The sequence below is a fragment of the Octopus bimaculoides genome, chromosome 18 (assembly GCF_001194135.2).
Source record: "Octopus bimaculoides isolate UCB-OBI-ISO-001 chromosome 18, ASM119413v2, whole genome shotgun sequence".
Taxonomy (NCBI): Eukaryota; Metazoa; Mollusca; class Cephalopoda; order Octopoda; family Octopodidae; genus Octopus; species Octopus bimaculoides.
In genome coordinates, this window is record NC_068998.1 from 54,312,910 (window position 1) to 54,332,400 (window position 19,491).

A 19,491-nucleotide genomic window follows, 5' to 3' on the forward strand; every position below is an offset into this window, starting at 1 on the left:
CATCCTTTAAATTGTTTTAAAAACCAATTGAAAGGATGTTAAAAGAAATGGGGGCAGCAGTTAAGAATTTCTTGGGGTTTTATCCTAAATAGTGAAAACAATGAGAATTCCCTTAACCAAACAGATGAAATAACAGAAAAAAATATATATACTTCTAGACAATGTAGCATGCATCATTTATAATGTAACTACAGTAAATATACAAAGGTAGGTCTATACATAATTATGTATTCAAAATGCATTTTATGAAATAAAAAAAGATTTAGGATTCCCTTAAAGCAGGACAAATTTATTTCCTTTTTATCCAAATCTTTTAAACACTTCCAATCACATGGTTGGCTAAATGAATCTTTACTCCAAGGATTTATGCAAAAATACCTCAATTATGATAATCCTTCATAAGCCCCTTTTAATTTTATATAGAAATATCTTAATCCTTGCAATTACTATTGATAAAAACAAATGCCAAACTATCGAAGGGGGAGAAGGAATGAGAGAAAGAAAGAATCCAATTACATGGAGAGGCTACTCTCTGCTGCCATGGTGGAGCCATTCAATTTAATACTCATCTCTGTTTCACACTGTTTTAATAAAGAGCTGCAGCAAGATTAGTTTGTTTTTTAAATAATTTTAAAATTCATCAAGTTCTTTATATTTGGTTGAAGTAAAATGAAACATAATAAGTTGAAACAAAGTTCTCTTTTCTATCATATTTAAGAGCAGCTCTAGAGATTGGCAAATTAAATAATTCAGTATCAACTCTAAATTAATTATTATGTGAAGGAGTGGCTAACATTCTCATTTCATCTAAGTTACCAACAGGAAGAAAATGAGTAACTTCTGACACACTGCACTCATTTGCAGCCATTTCAAAGTCATCAGTTTCCAAAGAGAAATATCTACCTACCAATATATATATATACATATATATGCATGCATATACACAGCTTTGCTAGCATTACTGTCTTGAAGAAGTTAGAGATGTAAACAGCCCAACAGTTTGAAGACAAACACATACAGTGGTCTTCCACACAATTTCTATTTACTAAACTCACTGAGGAGAAAGCCTGGGTTGAGCGACAGCTTATAACAGAACATACTTGCACCATGACATTGCAAGATGAACTCTTAAGCACACAGCCGTGCATGCACCGACATTGGCTGGTGAATGGAAGCACCAGTGGAGCAAATAGCAAAATAATGCCTTGTGATATTTGGTTACCTCCTCAGCTCACATCCCGCCCAACTCCAGCTTTTAGTGCACCAACATGGCTAATCTGTTAACTGAACCCAGAAAAATGTTGTATACATACATATGTGAGTGTGTATATACAGATATGCGTGTTCTAGTGAACTGCAGCAGCCTCAATAACCAGTTGTAAAAACTTTATATACATATAAAACATATTCCTAAACTCCAAAGACAAGGAAGTAAACCAGAAGACAAATGCAGAGTGTAATATTAATAGAATATAATAAAAAAATAATAAAAGAATCAGAAGTTACATAATCATATTCATTGGCTTACAGATGTTTCCACTTCAAGAAACTCTGCACCCAGAGGTGGGTGACATGTAATAGCTTTGCATGAGTGACAGCATGACCTCTTATAGCTTCCGTATAGCGGAAACAACTGTAAACCAATGAATGTGATTATATAACTCTTGTCCCTTTCTCATGCAAGCAAAACTAATAATACAATGTAATGTATAATGTGTGTATGCAAACAATTGTGAAGTTCTATTTGATTTCCTTATCAAAAATCTATGTACAAAAGAAAGTGAATGCTTACACCGAAACAAAGTCACTATTTAGGGACAGACCTTTTGCAGTGTATTTCAGGTGTTATGGGCAGCTGTTGTTGCAACCAGCAGGTTCTAGTCGAGACAATTCTGTATTTCAATACACAGGACTACAATGTTTTAGCTCACTGATGACATTTTGCAGGAGGAGAGAGAGAGGCAGGAGGCTTAAATTGTCAGGGAACAGTTAAACCAAATCTTTCCATTCTACATGTCTGTATGTTTCTCTACTCTTTGTGATTGTAATAATGTGCATTTGTGTGCTTTATATATATATACATTATATATATATAGTGTGAATATAGTATGTTCCTCTGCCCTCTATATTATGTGTATATGTGTGTGTATATATGTATGTGTGTATATACATATATAAATATACCCATATATATATTTTGTGTGTATATACCTATGTATATATCTAATGTACTCAATTTCAATAAATGAAGAAAAAAATACAATAAAAAATAAAACATCTTTGGTTGAGGCATCAACAAAAGTGTTTCTCCCCACCCCCACCCCCTCCTATATGTTCTTGTAATAATATAAATAATAATAATTATATTCACTTGATACAGTTCTTCATATCGTTCCAGTATGAACTGTTTTCTCAAGTCTTAGATTTTTTTTCTTTTTGTTTTTTTCTATCCTTATGTTGCTTGGAAAGGGATTTGGTGGGGGGGATGTCATTTTTTTCTGTAACTATATGTTGTTTGGAACAAAAAAAAAGGAAGAAAAAAAAAGGAAGCAATGATAAAATAAAGTTTGACTTTTATCATACTTTGGGGTTTTTTTTTTTTTGTTTCCTTAACTGTATTAAAATGCATTCTAGACATTTCTCTCTGGGTCTCAAAATATTATTTTCATCTTAAAAGTCTCAGAAAAGAAATTTCTTTCTCCACAGAACTCACTGAAGAATTTCAATGCCAACTAAATGAATCCAAGGGCAACATTTAAGCTAATGTAAAAGGCGGCAAACTGGCAGAATCGTCAGCACACCGGGCGAAATGCTTGGCGCTATTTCCTCTGTCTTGACGTTCTGAGTTCAAATTCCGCCGAGGTCAACTTTGCCTTTCATCCTTTCAGGATCAATAAATTAAGTACCAGTTGTGTACTGGGGTCGATCTAATCAACTGTCCCCCTTCCCCAAAATTTCGGGCTTTGTGCCTAGAGTAGAAAAGAACATTTAAGCTAATATTAACAGAATAAGCACAGGCATGGCTGGGTGGTAAGAAGTTTGCTTCTCAACCACAGAGATTTAGGTTCAGTCTCATTGTGTGGCACCTTGGGCAAGTGTCTTCTGCTGTAGCCTGGTGAGTGTAGATGGAAACTGAAAGAAGCCTGTCATATGTATATGTTTGTGTCTGTTTCCCCCACCACTACTTAACAACCAGTGTTGGTGCGTTTACATCCCATTAACCTAACAGTTCATCAAAAGAGATCGATAGAATACCAGGCTTTTAAAAACAAGTGCTGGGGTCAATTGTTTGACAAAAACTCATCAAGATGGTGCCCCAGCAAAGCCACAGTTTAATGGCTGAAACAAGTAACAAATAAGAGATAAATACTGAAGGGAGCATTAAAAAGCTAATAAAAAATAATTATGTGGTGAGGAAAAGACAACAAGAATCATTAACTAATATTAATGAACACATCCAACCTAACTTGGATGTGTTGTTTACAACACCTTAGACTGCTGTAAAGTCATTTTGTGTGGATGATGGATGCTAAAAAATATCAGAATTTTGTTATCGGTTGACAAAATTCTATCAGAACAACAGCAGACAGCATGTCACATGATTTCACCATATCACAAGCTGAATGCCGGACAGGAAATCAGTGAAGCTGATATAGAATAATAGAGAGAGGTTTTGCAGAAAGCTGGTGGGCTGTGTATATATTAGCAACAGAAGCAGCTTTTGTAAAAAAAGTAGTAATTAGTACATCCAACCTAATTTGGATGTGTTTGTTTATAATGCCTTAGATGTTGTAAACATCCCAAAACAACTGCTATTTGATTGCCTAGTCCTAACACCAAACACTTATCAGAGTGTACCGGACGCTTTTTAAATAGCACCAGCAATAGTCGCTATATTCAATGGCATAAAAGGTGGAATTTCTACAATTGGAAGCCTTTCCTGTCACCAACCCTCACCTGTTTCCATGACAAGATACAACTCAAAAGATTGGAAATAAAGGACATCACTTACAACTATCACACAATGACAAAGCGGAGAGACAGTCTCACACACAAATACCATATATATATATATATATGCATACACACACACACACAATGGGCTTCTCTCAGTTTCCATCTAGCATATCCACTCACAACGCTTCTGTTAGCCCAGAGTTATAGAAGAAGACACTTGCCCAACAAGTACCATAGTGGAACTGAACCCAGAACCACATGATTGGGAAACAAACTTCTTAACAACTCCACAGCCCAACAAGCTGGAGGAATTTAATAAAATAACTCTGCATTATGACCGTGTTTAGAAGACAGCCTTAATAAAAGGTTCCTACATGTACAGTTAGGATAATGATACCAGGTTTAAAATGATGTAGCAACACTCTGAAAGGAAGAGTTTTTCTGGGTTTTTTTTTCTTTTACCAAGAATTAAAAGAGTTAAAAAGTTTCATAGAAATATTCTAACACTATGGCTACTGAGGATATCCTGGAGGAATACAACCGAAAAGAAAAGAAGAAAAACAGAGTAATGGGCCTCTTTAAAATGACATACTTGAAGACATTTCCCCCCACCACTGCCACCAATTCCAGAGAGCATGTCACTAAAGTGATTAAATATGCAATAAATATAAACTCACTCATTCAAAACCTTCTCTAAGGAATTGCCTATCCAGAGAAATATAATCATGATTGCATACCATCCAACTGCTCACTTGGAAATGCCAAAAACGCTGGCTGCGGCAGCATAGTGCCCTTTGAAACATATAGAAACTACAGCAGCAAGTATTACATCATACATATCAGTGAGTTCTTATATGAACGCATTAAGCATTTCGTCACTGTGGTTATTTGGAAATATCCTGTTTTTTTTTTTTCATTTCAATCATTAGACTGGGGCAATGCCTTCGATTTTCATCGAATGAATTCACCACAGTACTTGAATGATTTTTTTTTTTTTTTGCCAAGCGTGGTACTTATTCTATCGGTCTCTTTTGGCAAACCACTAAGTTATGGGGATGTAAACAAACCAACACCAGTTGTCAAGCAGTAGTGGGGAACAAACACACACACACATATATATATATATACAATGGGCTTCTTCCAGTTTCCGTCTACCAAATCCACTTACAAGCTTTGGTCAGCCTGAGGTTATAGTAGAAGAGACTTGCCCAAGGTGCCATGCAGTGGGGCTGAATGCAAGGTGCATCAACCAGGTGTCATTTAATTTTGAAAATTATGAAGAATTTATTAAAATTCATTATTAGTTCAAAACAGCCTTTTGTATATTACAATTGATGTGAATTTATTGTAGAAAGCCACACGACTGGTATTTGTTTTGAGAAAGCATCTCATACAGATGTATAGTGCTAAAAAGCACAGAAAAAATATTGGTAGCAGAATATATGTATATCCACATTAAGGGAGATATACAGAATGTTATTCCAAACAAATATTGCTAATAGCAAAAATTTATGCATCCTGTCACTACAAACCATAAGAATGGAGATTGTTTTCTCAAAGTCTTTTTATTCCCTCATGCAGAGTTATGTAACTTGCAAAGGATCACAACTTTAAGACTACCAAAATTTGAACCCTTGGCGTGTTTAGCAGTCCAGCACCAGTAAGCCATTGTTATTTATAAAGAAATAAGATTCGATTATGTTCCAATTATATTCCATTATGGACAGACCCCAAATACTGCTGTATAGATTATGTTGTAACTAACCTCCAACTTAATGTCAGTGACCCCAATTCGGTGTTAAATTCATATTTTACTACATGGACAGGGTTGTGTTGAGCAAAGGCAGTGAACTCAAATATAGTCTCATTTCCCCCCAATACAAAAAAAGATATCACAAGACCTAGAGACTTTTTCTGATCTGAACTACACAATACAAATCAGATTCTCACAATTCTAAAGTCTGTCATCGTTTGGCAAATAGAAGTTTGACTATATACAGCAACAATACACCTTAAAAGAGGACCTAACATAATGTTTCTGTACTCCCATTCACAAATACATATAACAACAGGAACAAGTGGATCATCTTGGAAATGGTTTCATTTCAGAAGTTTTTTTTTTTTTCAATTTATTGATCAGAAGAGGACAGGTGGCTTTCATGACCATTTCTAGGGACTGAGAGTCTGGTGAGAGGAAAAGAAGTTATCCTCACATCAAAAACCTGGCCAGAGTCTCTACTAAAGACACTCATGGCCCATGTGGTGGTAGTGTTAATCAAGATATCACTAGATCAGTCTCCTTTATCAAACATACTAATGTATATTTTGATAGGATTTAACAAAGGTTTCTTTTTCTTTCACAATCATCATCAGCCATTTTATAGCCATTTCTCTATGCCCACACCATCTGACATACTGCAATACAAACGACAGCCTTCCATGCATCTCGGAGACCTTTATGCTCTCAACACAAGTAAACTGGATGAGAGTTTTTTTTTTTTATCCAATTACTGGTATTCCCTGGTAACCTTTACTGCATAAAGCTATGTTTGAATCATCTTCTTCATTTTTTGTTTTTGATTATTAAATGCTTTTCCCATTGTGCACTTTCATGATATGGCTTGAAAATTTCAGATTTCTTTGTACACACAGCCTATCCTTTATGAATTGATGTCACAAAGATACTTACATGGATCAAACAGATTTTAACAATTTGATCGCAATATCAATATTTAAAAATAATAGCAATCTGTGTATGATACTCAATGCAGAACCATCAATGAAAGCGTAATTCTTTGCAGTATTCATCTCAAGATAGCACAACAATGTATGTCTGCAAGAGAGGCTATCTCGAGAGAAATACTGCAGTTAATTAAGCTTTCTGTGATGTATATGCATTATGTCAGATACACAGGTTGCTATTTGAAATTAATACTGCTTCTGTTTTAAAATAAATATTTAAAAATTGAATGAATTATTCTCCGTACTTCCTGATGGGAACAATGTTATTTGTTTTGCAACCTGTGTTGCTACATGACACAGTAAACACATTGCCTGAAAACAAACAATTTCATAATGAAAGCATTTAAATTAAAATAACAATGAATGTTCACTGAAGAAAATGTCTTTTAACTCTCCAAGAAATTAATCAAGAATCATTTGGAAATCCAAAAACTTTAACCATGCCTGAATCTCGGTCTCCTCTGTCATGTTTGTCATCACAAGCAAATGCTAACAGATACCGTTTAGGGTGCCATGCAACTGTAAAGGTTGGTGTTTCACAAGGAATTTCAGTCACTTTTTGACCTACAAAAGAAAAAAATTAAGACATGAATATTGATTTCTTTGTTTTTAATAATTAATTATTATTTAGAGGTGTAGGTATGGTTGGGAAGCTTGCTAATGAATGTGCTAAACCAATGAGAAATGTGGCAGAGAGACAACTGTCTTAGCAAGAAATCAACAGGGAAGTGTGACACATGTCCAAAATTAAACTGACTGTTCATCCCTAAGGTCATTGCAAATTGTTAGTGTTCAACCCTAGGTTATCCAGTTCTGATCAATGAGAGGCCTACCAACCATGACCATCTTTTTGTACATCAGGGACTATGTTGTCTGTTGTAACCTTTTTCATTTAAGATCTTGAAATGTGATCAGTGGCATATTTGACTGCTATTTCTAGCAACAACAATGCAGAGATTCGTTCATAAGCAAGATAAAGGTACTTTGACCCATATTTCTTTTGAAATGTGCTGCTTTTGTTTCAATTAATTTTGAAAATAATTTTTTCATTATCAAGTTGGTGTTTGAACCATAAATTAACATGGAAATTTGATTGAAAGTGTTAATTTAGGCCACTTTGAAACAAAGACTTTATATCATAGAACTAGGGGCAGCTTCACTGCTGAGATTGGTCTCAAAAGAGCTTAGAATGTTTGACAAACGGTTAGTGAGCCGATTCTATGACTAGTTTTCATTCCAGTAATATACAGAGGTAATATGGAGATAAAGTTACTTACCGGTTTCAACTTCAGCAATATCAATAACCAAGTCTTCAGAAGCTGTTGCTAACATTTTACCATCATAGCTAAAACTGAGAGTCCGTACAGGCCAGTCGAGTCTTTGAGAAAAGAGAGAGACAAAAAAACAAAAGAAATGATGTTTAGTTCCATGTCAACAGTAAGAGAATTTAAGTAACAAAAAAAAACAAAACTGGCATTCCATCAGTTACGATGATGAGGGTTCCAGATGACCCAATCAACAGAACAGCCAGCTCATGAAATTAACATGCAAGTGGCTGAGCACTCCACAGACATGCACACCCATAACATAGTTCCCAGGGAGATTCAGTGGGACACAGCATGTGACAAGGCTGGTCCTTTTAGTTGCAGGTACAACTCATTTTTGCCAACTGAGTCAACTGGAACAGCACGAAATATATATCTTGCTCAAGGGCACAACACACTGCCAAGTATTGAACTCATGACCTTACCCTCTTGAGCCGACTACCCTAACCGTTTAGCCACATGCCTTCACATGTAAAATAGATGGCAGGGATCAACAATAGAACATCAAGTGAATTGATGTAGCAAAAGTTTAAACAGGGAAAGAAAAAAGTTGATGCATGTTTGTGACTCCTTATCATGATACTGCATGGTAGTTGTAAATGAGAGTCACTGTTATACAAGCAGTGTCATTCATTTCCAATATTCTATGGAAAACATGTCTAGCCATGGGAAAATATTATCTTTTCTAGGAAACATGTGAGGGTTGGCAACAGAAAGAGCATCTGGCTGTAGAAAATCTGCGACAACAAACTCTGTCCAACATACTTGCAAACATGGAAAACTGGACGTTAAAACGATGAATAACACTTTCAAAAAGTTAATCTGGATTGCCCCGAGTGGAGGAAATAAGAATACATTAGATAAAGTTGGTTGTGTAGACACTCACCTAGCAAATGTTCGGACACACACTAACTGGTCAACGTCCCAAAGACTGACCAAAGCGTCTGCACTTCCAGTAGCAAAATACGATCCTGTGGGGTCAAACTCGATGCAAATACAATTAGCTGGGTGGGCATTTAAGACATACTGCAATTTTAAATCAGGATAGCTGAAAAAGTAAAAGAAAAACAATTCATCACATAAAAAGAAATTGAAAATAGTCTTTGATTTTTAATAACATCTCTTTTCTACACAAGCATGGAATGATAACATTCTGAGTTTTTGATATTGTTTACACCACATCTATAACAGAGAGAGCTGCTTGTTAATTAGGTATGTAACAATTGCTAAAACTACTAAAAGAAAGCAATATTAAAAAGCTTGACCGTCTGGAAATATTTTTATAAATTCGTGTTCTAACAAATTTCCTATAATTTAGATTTCATCATCATCATCATTGTTTAACGTTCTAAGAAAAAGAAAGAGGAGGAGGAAAAGAAGACAAAGCAGAAGATCTGTTCAATCAGGGCTAACCTGGGGCTAAACAACATTTTGCCAAGGCAAATATCCTTTAAATGATACCTAAGTATCCTGAAGACTGGAAACAGACACTGGACAATGTAGTCTATTATGTAAAAAGACAAGATGGTCATGGTTGGAACACCTTTGAAAAATGGTCAAAAGCTGAACTGTAGCTAAACAACAACAGCTTATTGACCGAGTCACCTATAACTTGCATCTTTAAAACTACCAGGGCAGATATTTAAAGAATAACAATGATTACCTAAGAATGTGGATGCTTCCTTGACCACTGGTTAAGAAGAATAAATCTCCTTCGTTGTTCCACGAGATTTCATTCACTTCAAACTTGAATTGCTCTTCAGCTCGAGAACGGTGTGTACGGGCATCGATAAATGTGACGAGATCCTCTTTGTTTCCAACGGCGATAGTGCTGCCATCTGGTGACCAGCAGATGTTTATATTCTCACCTGAAACATATTTGTATCATCTAAATAATCTGCTGTAATATTGAAAACAACGCAAAGATAACTACAGTGAAACCTTGGTTGACAAACGACTCCTATGAACAATTTTTCAAACGTAAAACCTCTCAGGTGATGAACAGCGTATTCAATAATGAGCATGCAGGCAGGTAACAGTGGTTCGCAACAAACTGGGAGTATCAGCAGGGGAGAGTTAGTTGCTTTTACTCAGTGCACATCCCTGCTTGAATTCACCATGCATTCTCTTGAATTTCCTAGCTTTTTATTTGCAAACAGCCTTCAAGAACAAACTAGATTCATGAACCAAGGTTCCATTGTATCTTACTTTATTTTCTTATTTAGGCATAGGTGTGGCTGTGTGATTAAGAAGCTTGCTTCCTAACCATGTGGTTTTGGGTTCGGCCCCACTGCTTGGCACCTTGAGCAAATGCCTACTACTATAGCCCTGAACTGGCCAAAGCCTTGTGAGTGGATCTGGTAGATGGAAACTAAAAGAAGCCCAACATATATGTGCATACGTGTGTGGGTGTGCTTGTGTGCATCCATGTAAACAAGCATCAGCATCATACACGTGATGCTGTTTGTTTCCAGTCACCCATGAAGAACATTTGGCCATGGGAAATATTATTCCCTTGTTTGGAAACAGGTAAAGGTTGGTGAGAGGAAGAGCATCCAGTTGCAGAAAATCCACCTCAATAAATTCTGCCTGACCCATGCCAGCATGATGACAAATTTAACAGCTGAGACTTTGATGTAAATATGAAAGTTGACTAAGAAACTTTTAAATCAAAATCAAACATTTTAAAGCAAAGTCATTACCATTATCATCATCATCATCATCATTATAATCGTCTGTTTTCATATCAGCATGGTTTATATTAGACTTATTGAAGCAGTCTTCTACAGCCAGATGCCCTTCCTGATGCCTCACAGGTAAACTACTTCATTCCACATCTTCACATGACAAAACCACTGAGCTGTTGCACTTGTTGGTTGTGCAGGATAAGCACCACCACCACCGCTGTCAAATAGTGTCAATGGAAAGACACAGACATATGCACATGTGTGTGTGTGCACCAGGCTTCCTTTAGCGTCTACTCAGCTTGGTCAAGCCAAATAAGCTTTAATAGAAGATGCTTACCCAGAATGCTAGGCAGTAAGATTGAACCAGAAACCACACGGTTGCAAAGTGAACTTCTAAACCAGACAGATACAAAATATGTCATGCTGCATTTGAGTGATATGATATGTTTATAAGCCTACCTCTGGTGTTGACGGTGGCAACAGATTTATTGATACGAGCATCCCAGATGCGAACTGTTTTATCTCCACTGGCTGTAACAAGATGGTCTGGATTGCTTGGATGCCAACACAACTGATCAACACTGTCTCCATGGCCACGGAATGTGAAGTCTTTATTCTAAAATAAATATAACACAGAAAATTTACTGTTTGTGAACATGCACATACAGACATATAAGGAGACAATCTCAGTCTCTCTCTCTCTCTCTCTTTATCTATCTCACACACACACACACACACACGTGGTTACTCTTTCCCTGTTTTGGAATCACATGATAGTTGTAAAAAGTGCATCACTGTCATTATATGTTGTTCATTTCCAATCTTCCACGAAAACATGTTTGGCCATGGGAAAGCCACTTAGAAAGCACCTGGTATACTGTGAGGTGGTTGGCATTAGGAAAGACATCCATGCCAAAAAACAGAATTGAGAACTGGTGCCACACTTCAGCTTGACAACTCCTGTCAAACTGTCTGACCCATGCCAGCATGGAAAACAGGCGTATGATGATAATGATAATCACATACAGATACGAACACACACACACACATACATACGTGGCTGTGTGGAAGCCCTATGGCGGAAGGGGGGGTCTGTCCCCACCCTGCTCCTTGACTACTGGTGTTGGTTTGTCTTTACCCTCGTAACTTAGCGGTTCGGCAGAAGACTGTTATAGAATAAGTATCAGACTTTTAAAAAAAATTAAGAACTGGGGTCGATCTGTTCGACTGAAACCATTTATGCTGGTCGTGCCCCTGCATGGACGCAGCTCAATGCGTAAATTCCGTTGCATTGTCAATAAGCGCACCCACGAGTTATTTCCCTTTAATAAACGCCAGGAAAAGGTTTATCCAGGTTTTACACACACACACACACACACACACACGCGCGCGTGTGTGTGTTTGTGGAATAAAAAAGGGTATTTCATAAATTATCTTCGAAATTTCTAATACTGAATCTAAAACTAGTTCAAATAGTCGCTTCATGTTGTCTGTAACGTTCCATAAATTCTAATTTGCAATTAAGCTAAAGACACGGTCCACCGAATTAAATTTGTATCAACCAAAAAGATTTCACGAAGTTCCCAGAGCCAAATTATTAGACAGACAAAATGCCACTAAGTATTTTGGTCCTGAAGTATTTGTTAACGATCCTACCAGAATATCAGACAAAATGCTTAGCGGTATTTCGTCTGTCTTTATATTTTTGAGTTCAAATATCGGCGAGGTCGACTTTGTCTTTCATCTTTTCGGGAGTCAATGAAAAACCAGTCGAGCAGTGGTGGTCCCACACCAACAAATTACTGGCCTTGTGCCGATAGCAAAAATTTACCAAAACGACTACTATTACTACTGCTACTATTTTTATTTCGAATCACTATTATTCGGTGCCACACATTACAGGATTCAAATCATTCGAAGGTTGTTAAAATAACAATAACACACATCTAAGAAATATCTTTGTTGTCAGAGCCTTCACACATTATTAAGAAACATGAATATTGTTCCGGAGAAGCGATTCGATCTCAAGACCGACGCTTGAAACTAAAATACGGAATGGAAAGCGATACAGTCACGCAAAAAAATGTACACAGACTGTTAACTTCACTTAGACATTTATTATTTGGTGTCAGAAATTTCGTGGCACCAATTACAATTTGGTCACTGACAAAGTTTCATTGGATGGAAAGAAATAAACATGCAGCGATTTGACTCGTCAGCCGGTTCATATTCCTACTTAAAACCCTTACACTTCACTTGTGCTGTTTATATTTATGACAAAGCTATAACTACGATATGTTACCATTCTATTTCACTAAAAATAAACGTTTTTATGTCTTAGGTTAACCAGAAATAAATGTTAATAGTTTTGCAAGTGAAAAGGCGGCTGTACAAATGTCGTTTGCCATTGGGAAATAATTGTTTAAATTAGCAAGAATTGAGAAACATATTGAAGGACTTTTGTTGGAATATCTAATATAAACAATTTTTTGTGGAATAATTATCTGTATTGCCTCAAATTATTTCAATTTTTCGAATAAACTTGCCAAACCTGAAAGTGTATCCAACATGTGACGATGGAAGAACGAAATATTACTATTGTTTAAAGCCGGTTCTAACTTACCAAACGGTCTCTGTCCAAGCTGAATATACTAACAGTCTTATCAAATGATCCCGATGCTAACTTCCGACCATCACAACTCCAGGCCACTGAGTGAACTTTGGCAGAATGAGCCAAAATGTCTTTAATTTTGTCGCAGTTCTTAAATACATCTTGAAGGTTTTCAATGTAAGCCGCCATTTTGAGAACGAGGCTAACAACGTTCAACATCGAAGCCGGTTGCAACTTACACTAAACCATGTTCTACATCGTAGCCAGTGTATAAAAATAAAAAAAAACACCCCCATCACCAACTTCGTTGATGAGGCTTAATAGTACTGAAACTCAGTAATCACGGAACAGCCAATCATTAGATGAACCCTTCCACTTCTGCATTTTATCATTAAATCAATTTTAATTAAATTTCAGAGTAGTCTCCCCTGACTTTTTTTTTAAATCCCAATTAAAGTTTGTGGTTTAATGATTTTGTTCCCATCACTAAAATTGTAATTTTAATAAATCAAAACTCTTATCTTACTACATGAAGAATGCTAGCATCTACTTTATTATCCAGTATATACAAATCACAGAACGTGTATGTATATTGACCAAGACATACATTTCCAAAATTTTCAATCAACTTCCACCAAACTTTACCCACACATTATTTATGTCCCCAGGATGGTCATGCACTATAACAGTTTACCCAGAGCTCCTGCGTAAATGGACAAACCAGAAAAAACGGTGGTTTACATGGGTTTTTCTCTAATTCCTTGTATATTCATAGTTTGTTGTATGTAGGGTCTTCTAACCTTTTTTTATGTAGATGGTTGTATATTGGCATCAGAGAAAATTTTTTAGGGGTTTTCATATATTTGATTTATTCTTTATTTATATGTTCTAATTGTGTATTATTACTTGGTTAGGGAATATTATAAAAGTGAAAGGATTTTGTTTATTTATTTATTTATTTAGACTGTCCACCTGCAACGGTGATTGAATTGACTAGGAACACTGTACGCAATGAATATCCAACACCAAACAATCTTAATCTCCTTATTTAAATTGCATTAAACTTTGGCAAGCTTACCTTTACCTATTCTGAGTTACTTGAAAGGTGATGTTCCGTTCTCTCTCTTCTGTTTGTTGATACCTTTGTTTACCTACCAATGTGTTGTTTCACTTTAAGGATGCTTATTTACCCATCCATTATGATATTTTGAATGCAACATCTATTCAAAATAGTATTCGTGAACTGAAGTCAAACTCTTTAGGTCTTCATTTTTCATTACCTGAAGTCCATTTCAGAGTGGTCGTACACTGTAAGCACACATCAAATCCATTCCTTTAACTCTACTTTTTCAAGTAGGTATTATATTGCCATTTTTGAACATACCAATCATACTTCTCTCCAGAAAAATAGCTCTATTGCTGTTGAATAAAATAAACTTGCAGAGGGCAAGTTTAAACCGTCTTCCTTCAATTTCCTTACACCGTTTATGGGGTTGTTTCTGACAAGAAATTTCGCTTTCATGTAAAACATTCTGGGGTACACCCTTAAAAGGCTTCAGTGGAATGCATTGACCCCAGTCTGGTACTTATTCTGTTGGTCCTTTGGGCTGGACTGCTGCCATGGGGACATAAACAAACCAACACTGATTGTCAAGTAGTGGTGGGAAAAGACAACAGAAACACAAAGACGTACACGTATGCAGACATATGTGTGATGAGCTTCCTCATAGTTTTCCTGACCAAATTCATTCACAAGGCATTGGTTGATCCAGTGGTGTAGTAGCAGACACTTGCCCAAGGTGCCATGCAATGGGATTGAACCTGAAACCATATGGTTGCTAAGGAAGCCAGCCAGCCAGGCCTGCTCAAGTTTTTTTCCCTTGTTGCTTCTGTTTTGTGGTTTTGGGAATGGATCCCAAATTAGTAAGGCTGGTTTCTTGACCAGGAAACAGAAATCCTATGACCGTACTTACTCCAAACACCATTTCACTCAGCCTGCATCCATCAAAGGGAACCACAAACAACAACACCAGATGTCATCACTAATCTATTCAAGTCTACCAGGTTCACAACTGATTTTCATGTTCAATGCTCAGGTAATGGTCCAACATGAAAACAGTCACTACAGTCTGTAAATTGATTAGTGAATGGCATCAAGCTGTAGAAAGCAGGCCAAAACAGACAATGGAATCTGGTGCAGCTCTGGGCCTTGTCAGCTATTGTCAAACTGTCCGACCCATGCCAGCATGATGAGATTGCTAAGAAGTTAGATTTCCTGCATAAGTCTTTACAACAAGCTCTCAGTGATAAATTATTTCTCGTATCACTTTTGTTAGATTCAAAGTAGTTACCAAGTTTATCAAGTTTATTAAAGAAAAAAAATGAAACCCTTGAGATACAATGGAATTATTTAACCAATTTATTTGGCATGAAGTACCAAAGTAGATGTAACTAGGACCAGGATGAAAAGCTCATTAATCGTATCTTCCTGTTATCATTGGGAAGGTGTTGATAATGTGGATTTAATTTTAATTAAAACACCACAAACGATATCTCTTTTAACTCACTTCTGACTCATGGTCATTGACATTCTAACCGTGACCATATATCCTTGTATCAAAAATAGTGAATGTTCCAACTATATTATTCAAAATATTCTTTTGCTAAAGACAGTGCTGTGACTTGAGGGAGATCTGGCTGCTATTTTAGCAGAATGAATGAAGAATCATGTAGCAGTTTCTCTGAAGTCTTTCTTTTAAGATGAAATCTGAAACTTTATTTTTTAAATCCTACAACTGCAAACATTTGTTCATTTACTGGCTGAGGAATGGTTTCACTTTTACTATGTGTGTTTAGCCAATCACACATTTTGTCTGACCAAGAACTTTAGCCATTTAGAAATTGATAGTCTTCCAGTCACTTTTTGGTAATTTGAAAAGAAAACTACTGAAAGCCTCAGTCCCTTTGTCTTAACTCAGTTATTAACAACCATGGTAGACTGTCTCCTGATTTGGTTCTCTCTGTCTCTCCCAGCTGGATTTTAGCCATGCTCTAACATTAACAAATTTATATCAATTTAAACACAAAAACATCTGTTGTTTCTGCTCCTCTTTACACATTGACAAGTAATTATCTGCATGCCTGTGCTTGGCTTATCTCCCTTAGTGATCTCATAAGCTCTCCATATCCATAACTGCATTAGAAACACTAGCTTTCCATTTCAGGGCCAGAATGGGTGGAGTTTCGTATTTCCTTGATATGTGAGGTGATTGGGTCTTTGAGCTAAAGGTTTGGTAAGAGGCATTTAGGTTGCAAATGGATGGCATTTGGTTGTGGATGGTTATGGATAAAGACAATGTCATCATTGACAATGTAAAATGAGAAAATATATATTTTAAGTTCTATAACATATTATCCAATGAACTGTGTGAAACATGGAGGTAACAATGCACATCCTCACAACAACAAATTTGTTAACGTTGCTTTGATTGACTTCGTAAATTAAGATCAAATATATTCATATCAAATTCAGTCCAATCTCAAATTTGTATTCCCATCTATATCGTATGCAATTAATAATTGTATTAGTAAACCAACAAGAGCAGAAGAGCTCTATTTTTTGTTGGCATGCAGGGAATAAACAGGTAATGTATGTGTGTGTGTACATATAAATATATATATTAAAAGGTAATCTTTCCAGTTTTATATTTAAGAGATGAGGAATTATGTACATTTTTTACATTTGATGGATATTTGTCCTCATCTTGTTTGTTGTTAACACAACGTTTTGGCTGATACACCCTCCCGTCTTCATCAGGTGTCTTGGGGAAATTTCGAACCTGGGTTCTCATTCCTAAGGTATCTTTTGATGTTATTATTATTCAGGTCACTGCCTGGAATTGATCTTGGAATCTTGGGGTTAGTAGCCCGCGCCTTTAACCACTATGCCATATGCCTGTGGGCATAGTGGTTAAGAGCGCGGGCTACTAACCCCAACATTCAAAGATCGATTCCAGGCAGTGACCTGAATAATAATAATAATAATTACATCAAAAAATACCTTAGAAATGAGAACCCAGGTTTGAAATTTCCCCCAAGACACCTGATGAAAGCTGGAGGGTATATCAGCTGAAATATTGTGTTAACAACAAACAAGATGAGGACAAATATCCGTCAAATGTAAATAATGTAAATTGTGAAGGTAATCTTTGTATTCAACTTAATATGGATGACTTGTTAGAACACCAAATACTGCGTTATTACTCTTGAGAGACCCCCCCACCTCATATAGGTGCTTTTGCAACCATAATATACTACTAAGTATATTGCAAGTTTATAAGTCAATATTGTGTCTTCATTTTGTGTTAGCAGTGTGATATTCTCATTTCTAAGTTTATCTCTGTAGATTTCCCATAGAATTCAAAGCCAATACTGTAAGTTATGACATGTTGTAAACGAATACAAATAATAAGTACATACAAGTTGCCAGTAATGTGATCGATTTGTAGATTGGTTAATCCAATTGTGTTACACTGCTAAATTTGGTGAGTGTTTAGACAATGTGTACGTGGATAGTTAATGGGTTGGATGTAGCACTGATGACAGGACAATAACTCTTCCTCATGGTTGAAAGGGCCAGTCTGTTGCATGGTGACCCGTTTACAGTTGAGTGGACTGAATTAAAGTGTTTTGCTCACTGCTTGGTCCTGGAATCAAACCCATGATCACTACATCATGACTGTAACATCCTGAGCATTGGGCCATGCACCCTCATGTACATACATACATACATATATATATATATATATATATATATATATATATATGGGTTAGTAGACTTAGCGGTTGGAATAACCATCTATCTCCATTTTACTACTGGCATAAATTATCTATTTTAACCCTGGGCAAACATATGCAAGCATATTATGCTCAGATGATACAGGCAGTAACAAAAATAAACAAGAGTTTATCAGGAATCAAATTTAAATTAAGCAGAAAATGGAGAAATTCTTGATCAACAACAAAATTGACTAACATCGATTATTTTTTAATACAAACTTTATCCCATCTAACAGCCATTCCTGCTTCCAATGTCCTACAGCACTGCCAAAGCAAATTTCTTTTGGCAGTGCTGTGGGGCATTGGAAGCTGTTAGATGGGATAAAGTTTTGTATAAAAAATAATGATAACCCTCGTTATTTTCATACTGCTAATTATTACTCTTACAAGGTCATTGACTGTTCATTTTATGATTTATGCTTAAAACAAATATTTTTCTGGTGTTCCTGTAATTTATTTCATCTTTATTGTTCTGATTTCAGAGTGTCATTATGCCAACGATAACACCCACATAGTTCTTGAGTTTCGAGGTTGGTTCCAAAAGGCAAAGTGAGTTCAGAGACGGTTGATCAAAGAAGACACTTTGGGGGAAATTTCTGCTCATAAACCAACACCCTGAAGAATATTGTAGTCCATGATGTCTTCAAATTCAATTCAACTGATGATCTCCATCCTTGTTTTGGAGAAATGTAGTCATTGATCTTGGTGGCTGTGATGGGTGGTTCCTTGGTGGAATGGTTAACAGAAGGAATGAAATGCCAAATGTAACTGTGAAATAACAGTTTATTAAAAGATTTTAAAGTTTTCTATCCATGTTCTTTCTCTTTGTCAAAAGCTTGTAAACAAGAATGATTAGCAGCTAAAAATTATGATCAGATTGGTGCGGAAGAATATTAGCACAATCACTTTCCACACTTTCCAAAGTTTTAAAAAAGAGATGAAGGCTGAGTAAAAAATAATAAAGTTAGAAAAGAAGAAAAACAAAAACAATGACAAATAGATAAGTAAAAAAAAAAAACATACCAACACCTAAGTAAAAAAAGTAAAGCAGCAGAGAAAATAAGAGCAGACAAAAGAAAACATAAAAAAAAACAACGAAAACACAACAAAATAGCTGTAGTAAAAATTCATTGAAATGTTCTTGTATTTACAGAAAAAAGTAAAATAAATCAAAAACAAGAAAACAAACAAAAAAGAGAAAAAAGAAGCAACACATTTAAAAATATTAAAAAAAACTAAGAAAAAAATTAAATGAGATGAAGAGGAGGGGGAGGGAGGGAAGAGAAAAAATTGGATTCTTAAATAAATAAATAGCGATATCTCACATTGG

General features: G+C 36.0%; 2 protein-coding genes across 2 annotated transcripts in view; both read right to left on the reverse strand.

The window, feature by feature from the left end:
- Positions 1 to 6,040: 6,040 nt before the first annotated feature.
- On the reverse strand, positions 6,041 to 13,573 carry LOC106882936 (THO complex subunit 3). Its single transcript, XM_014933781.2, has 6 exons — positions 13,335 to 13,573; positions 11,171 to 11,327; positions 9,688 to 9,892; positions 8,911 to 9,072; positions 7,977 to 8,077; positions 6,041 to 7,263 (listed from the first exon to the last, which is right to left on the reverse strand). Exons 1-6 carry the CDS (start codon positions 13,539 to 13,541, stop codon positions 7,106 to 7,108), a joined length of 990 nt encoding a protein of 329 aa, XP_014789267.2. The 5' UTR covers positions 13,542 to 13,573; the 3' UTR covers positions 6,041 to 7,105.
- A 5,394-nt stretch (positions 13,574 to 18,967) lies between these two features.
- Positions 18,968 to 19,491, reverse strand: part of LOC106882935 (serine-rich adhesin for platelets) — a 22,121-nt gene continuing 21,597 nt past the window's right edge. Inside the window, exon 7 of the mRNA XM_014933780.2 lies at positions 18,968 to 19,020. Coding sequence (XP_014789266.2) covers positions 18,968 to 19,020 — 53 coding nt within the window. The remainder of the gene's footprint in view (positions 19,021 to 19,491) is intronic.

Coding starts and splice junctions, on each gene's coding strand:
- LOC106882936 (XM_014933781.2), bottom strand. CDS start 13,541: ATGTTGAACGTTGTTAGCCTCGTTCTCAAAATGGCGGCTTACATTGAA. Junction 8,078..8,910: donor TGTGTCCGAACATTTGCTAG/GTGAGTGTCTAC, acceptor CTTTTCTCAAAG/ACTCGACTGGCCTGTACGGA. Junction 7,264..7,976: donor TATTGCTGAAGTTGAAACCG/GTAAGTAACTTT, acceptor TTTCTTTTGTAG/GTCAAAAAGTGACTGAAATT.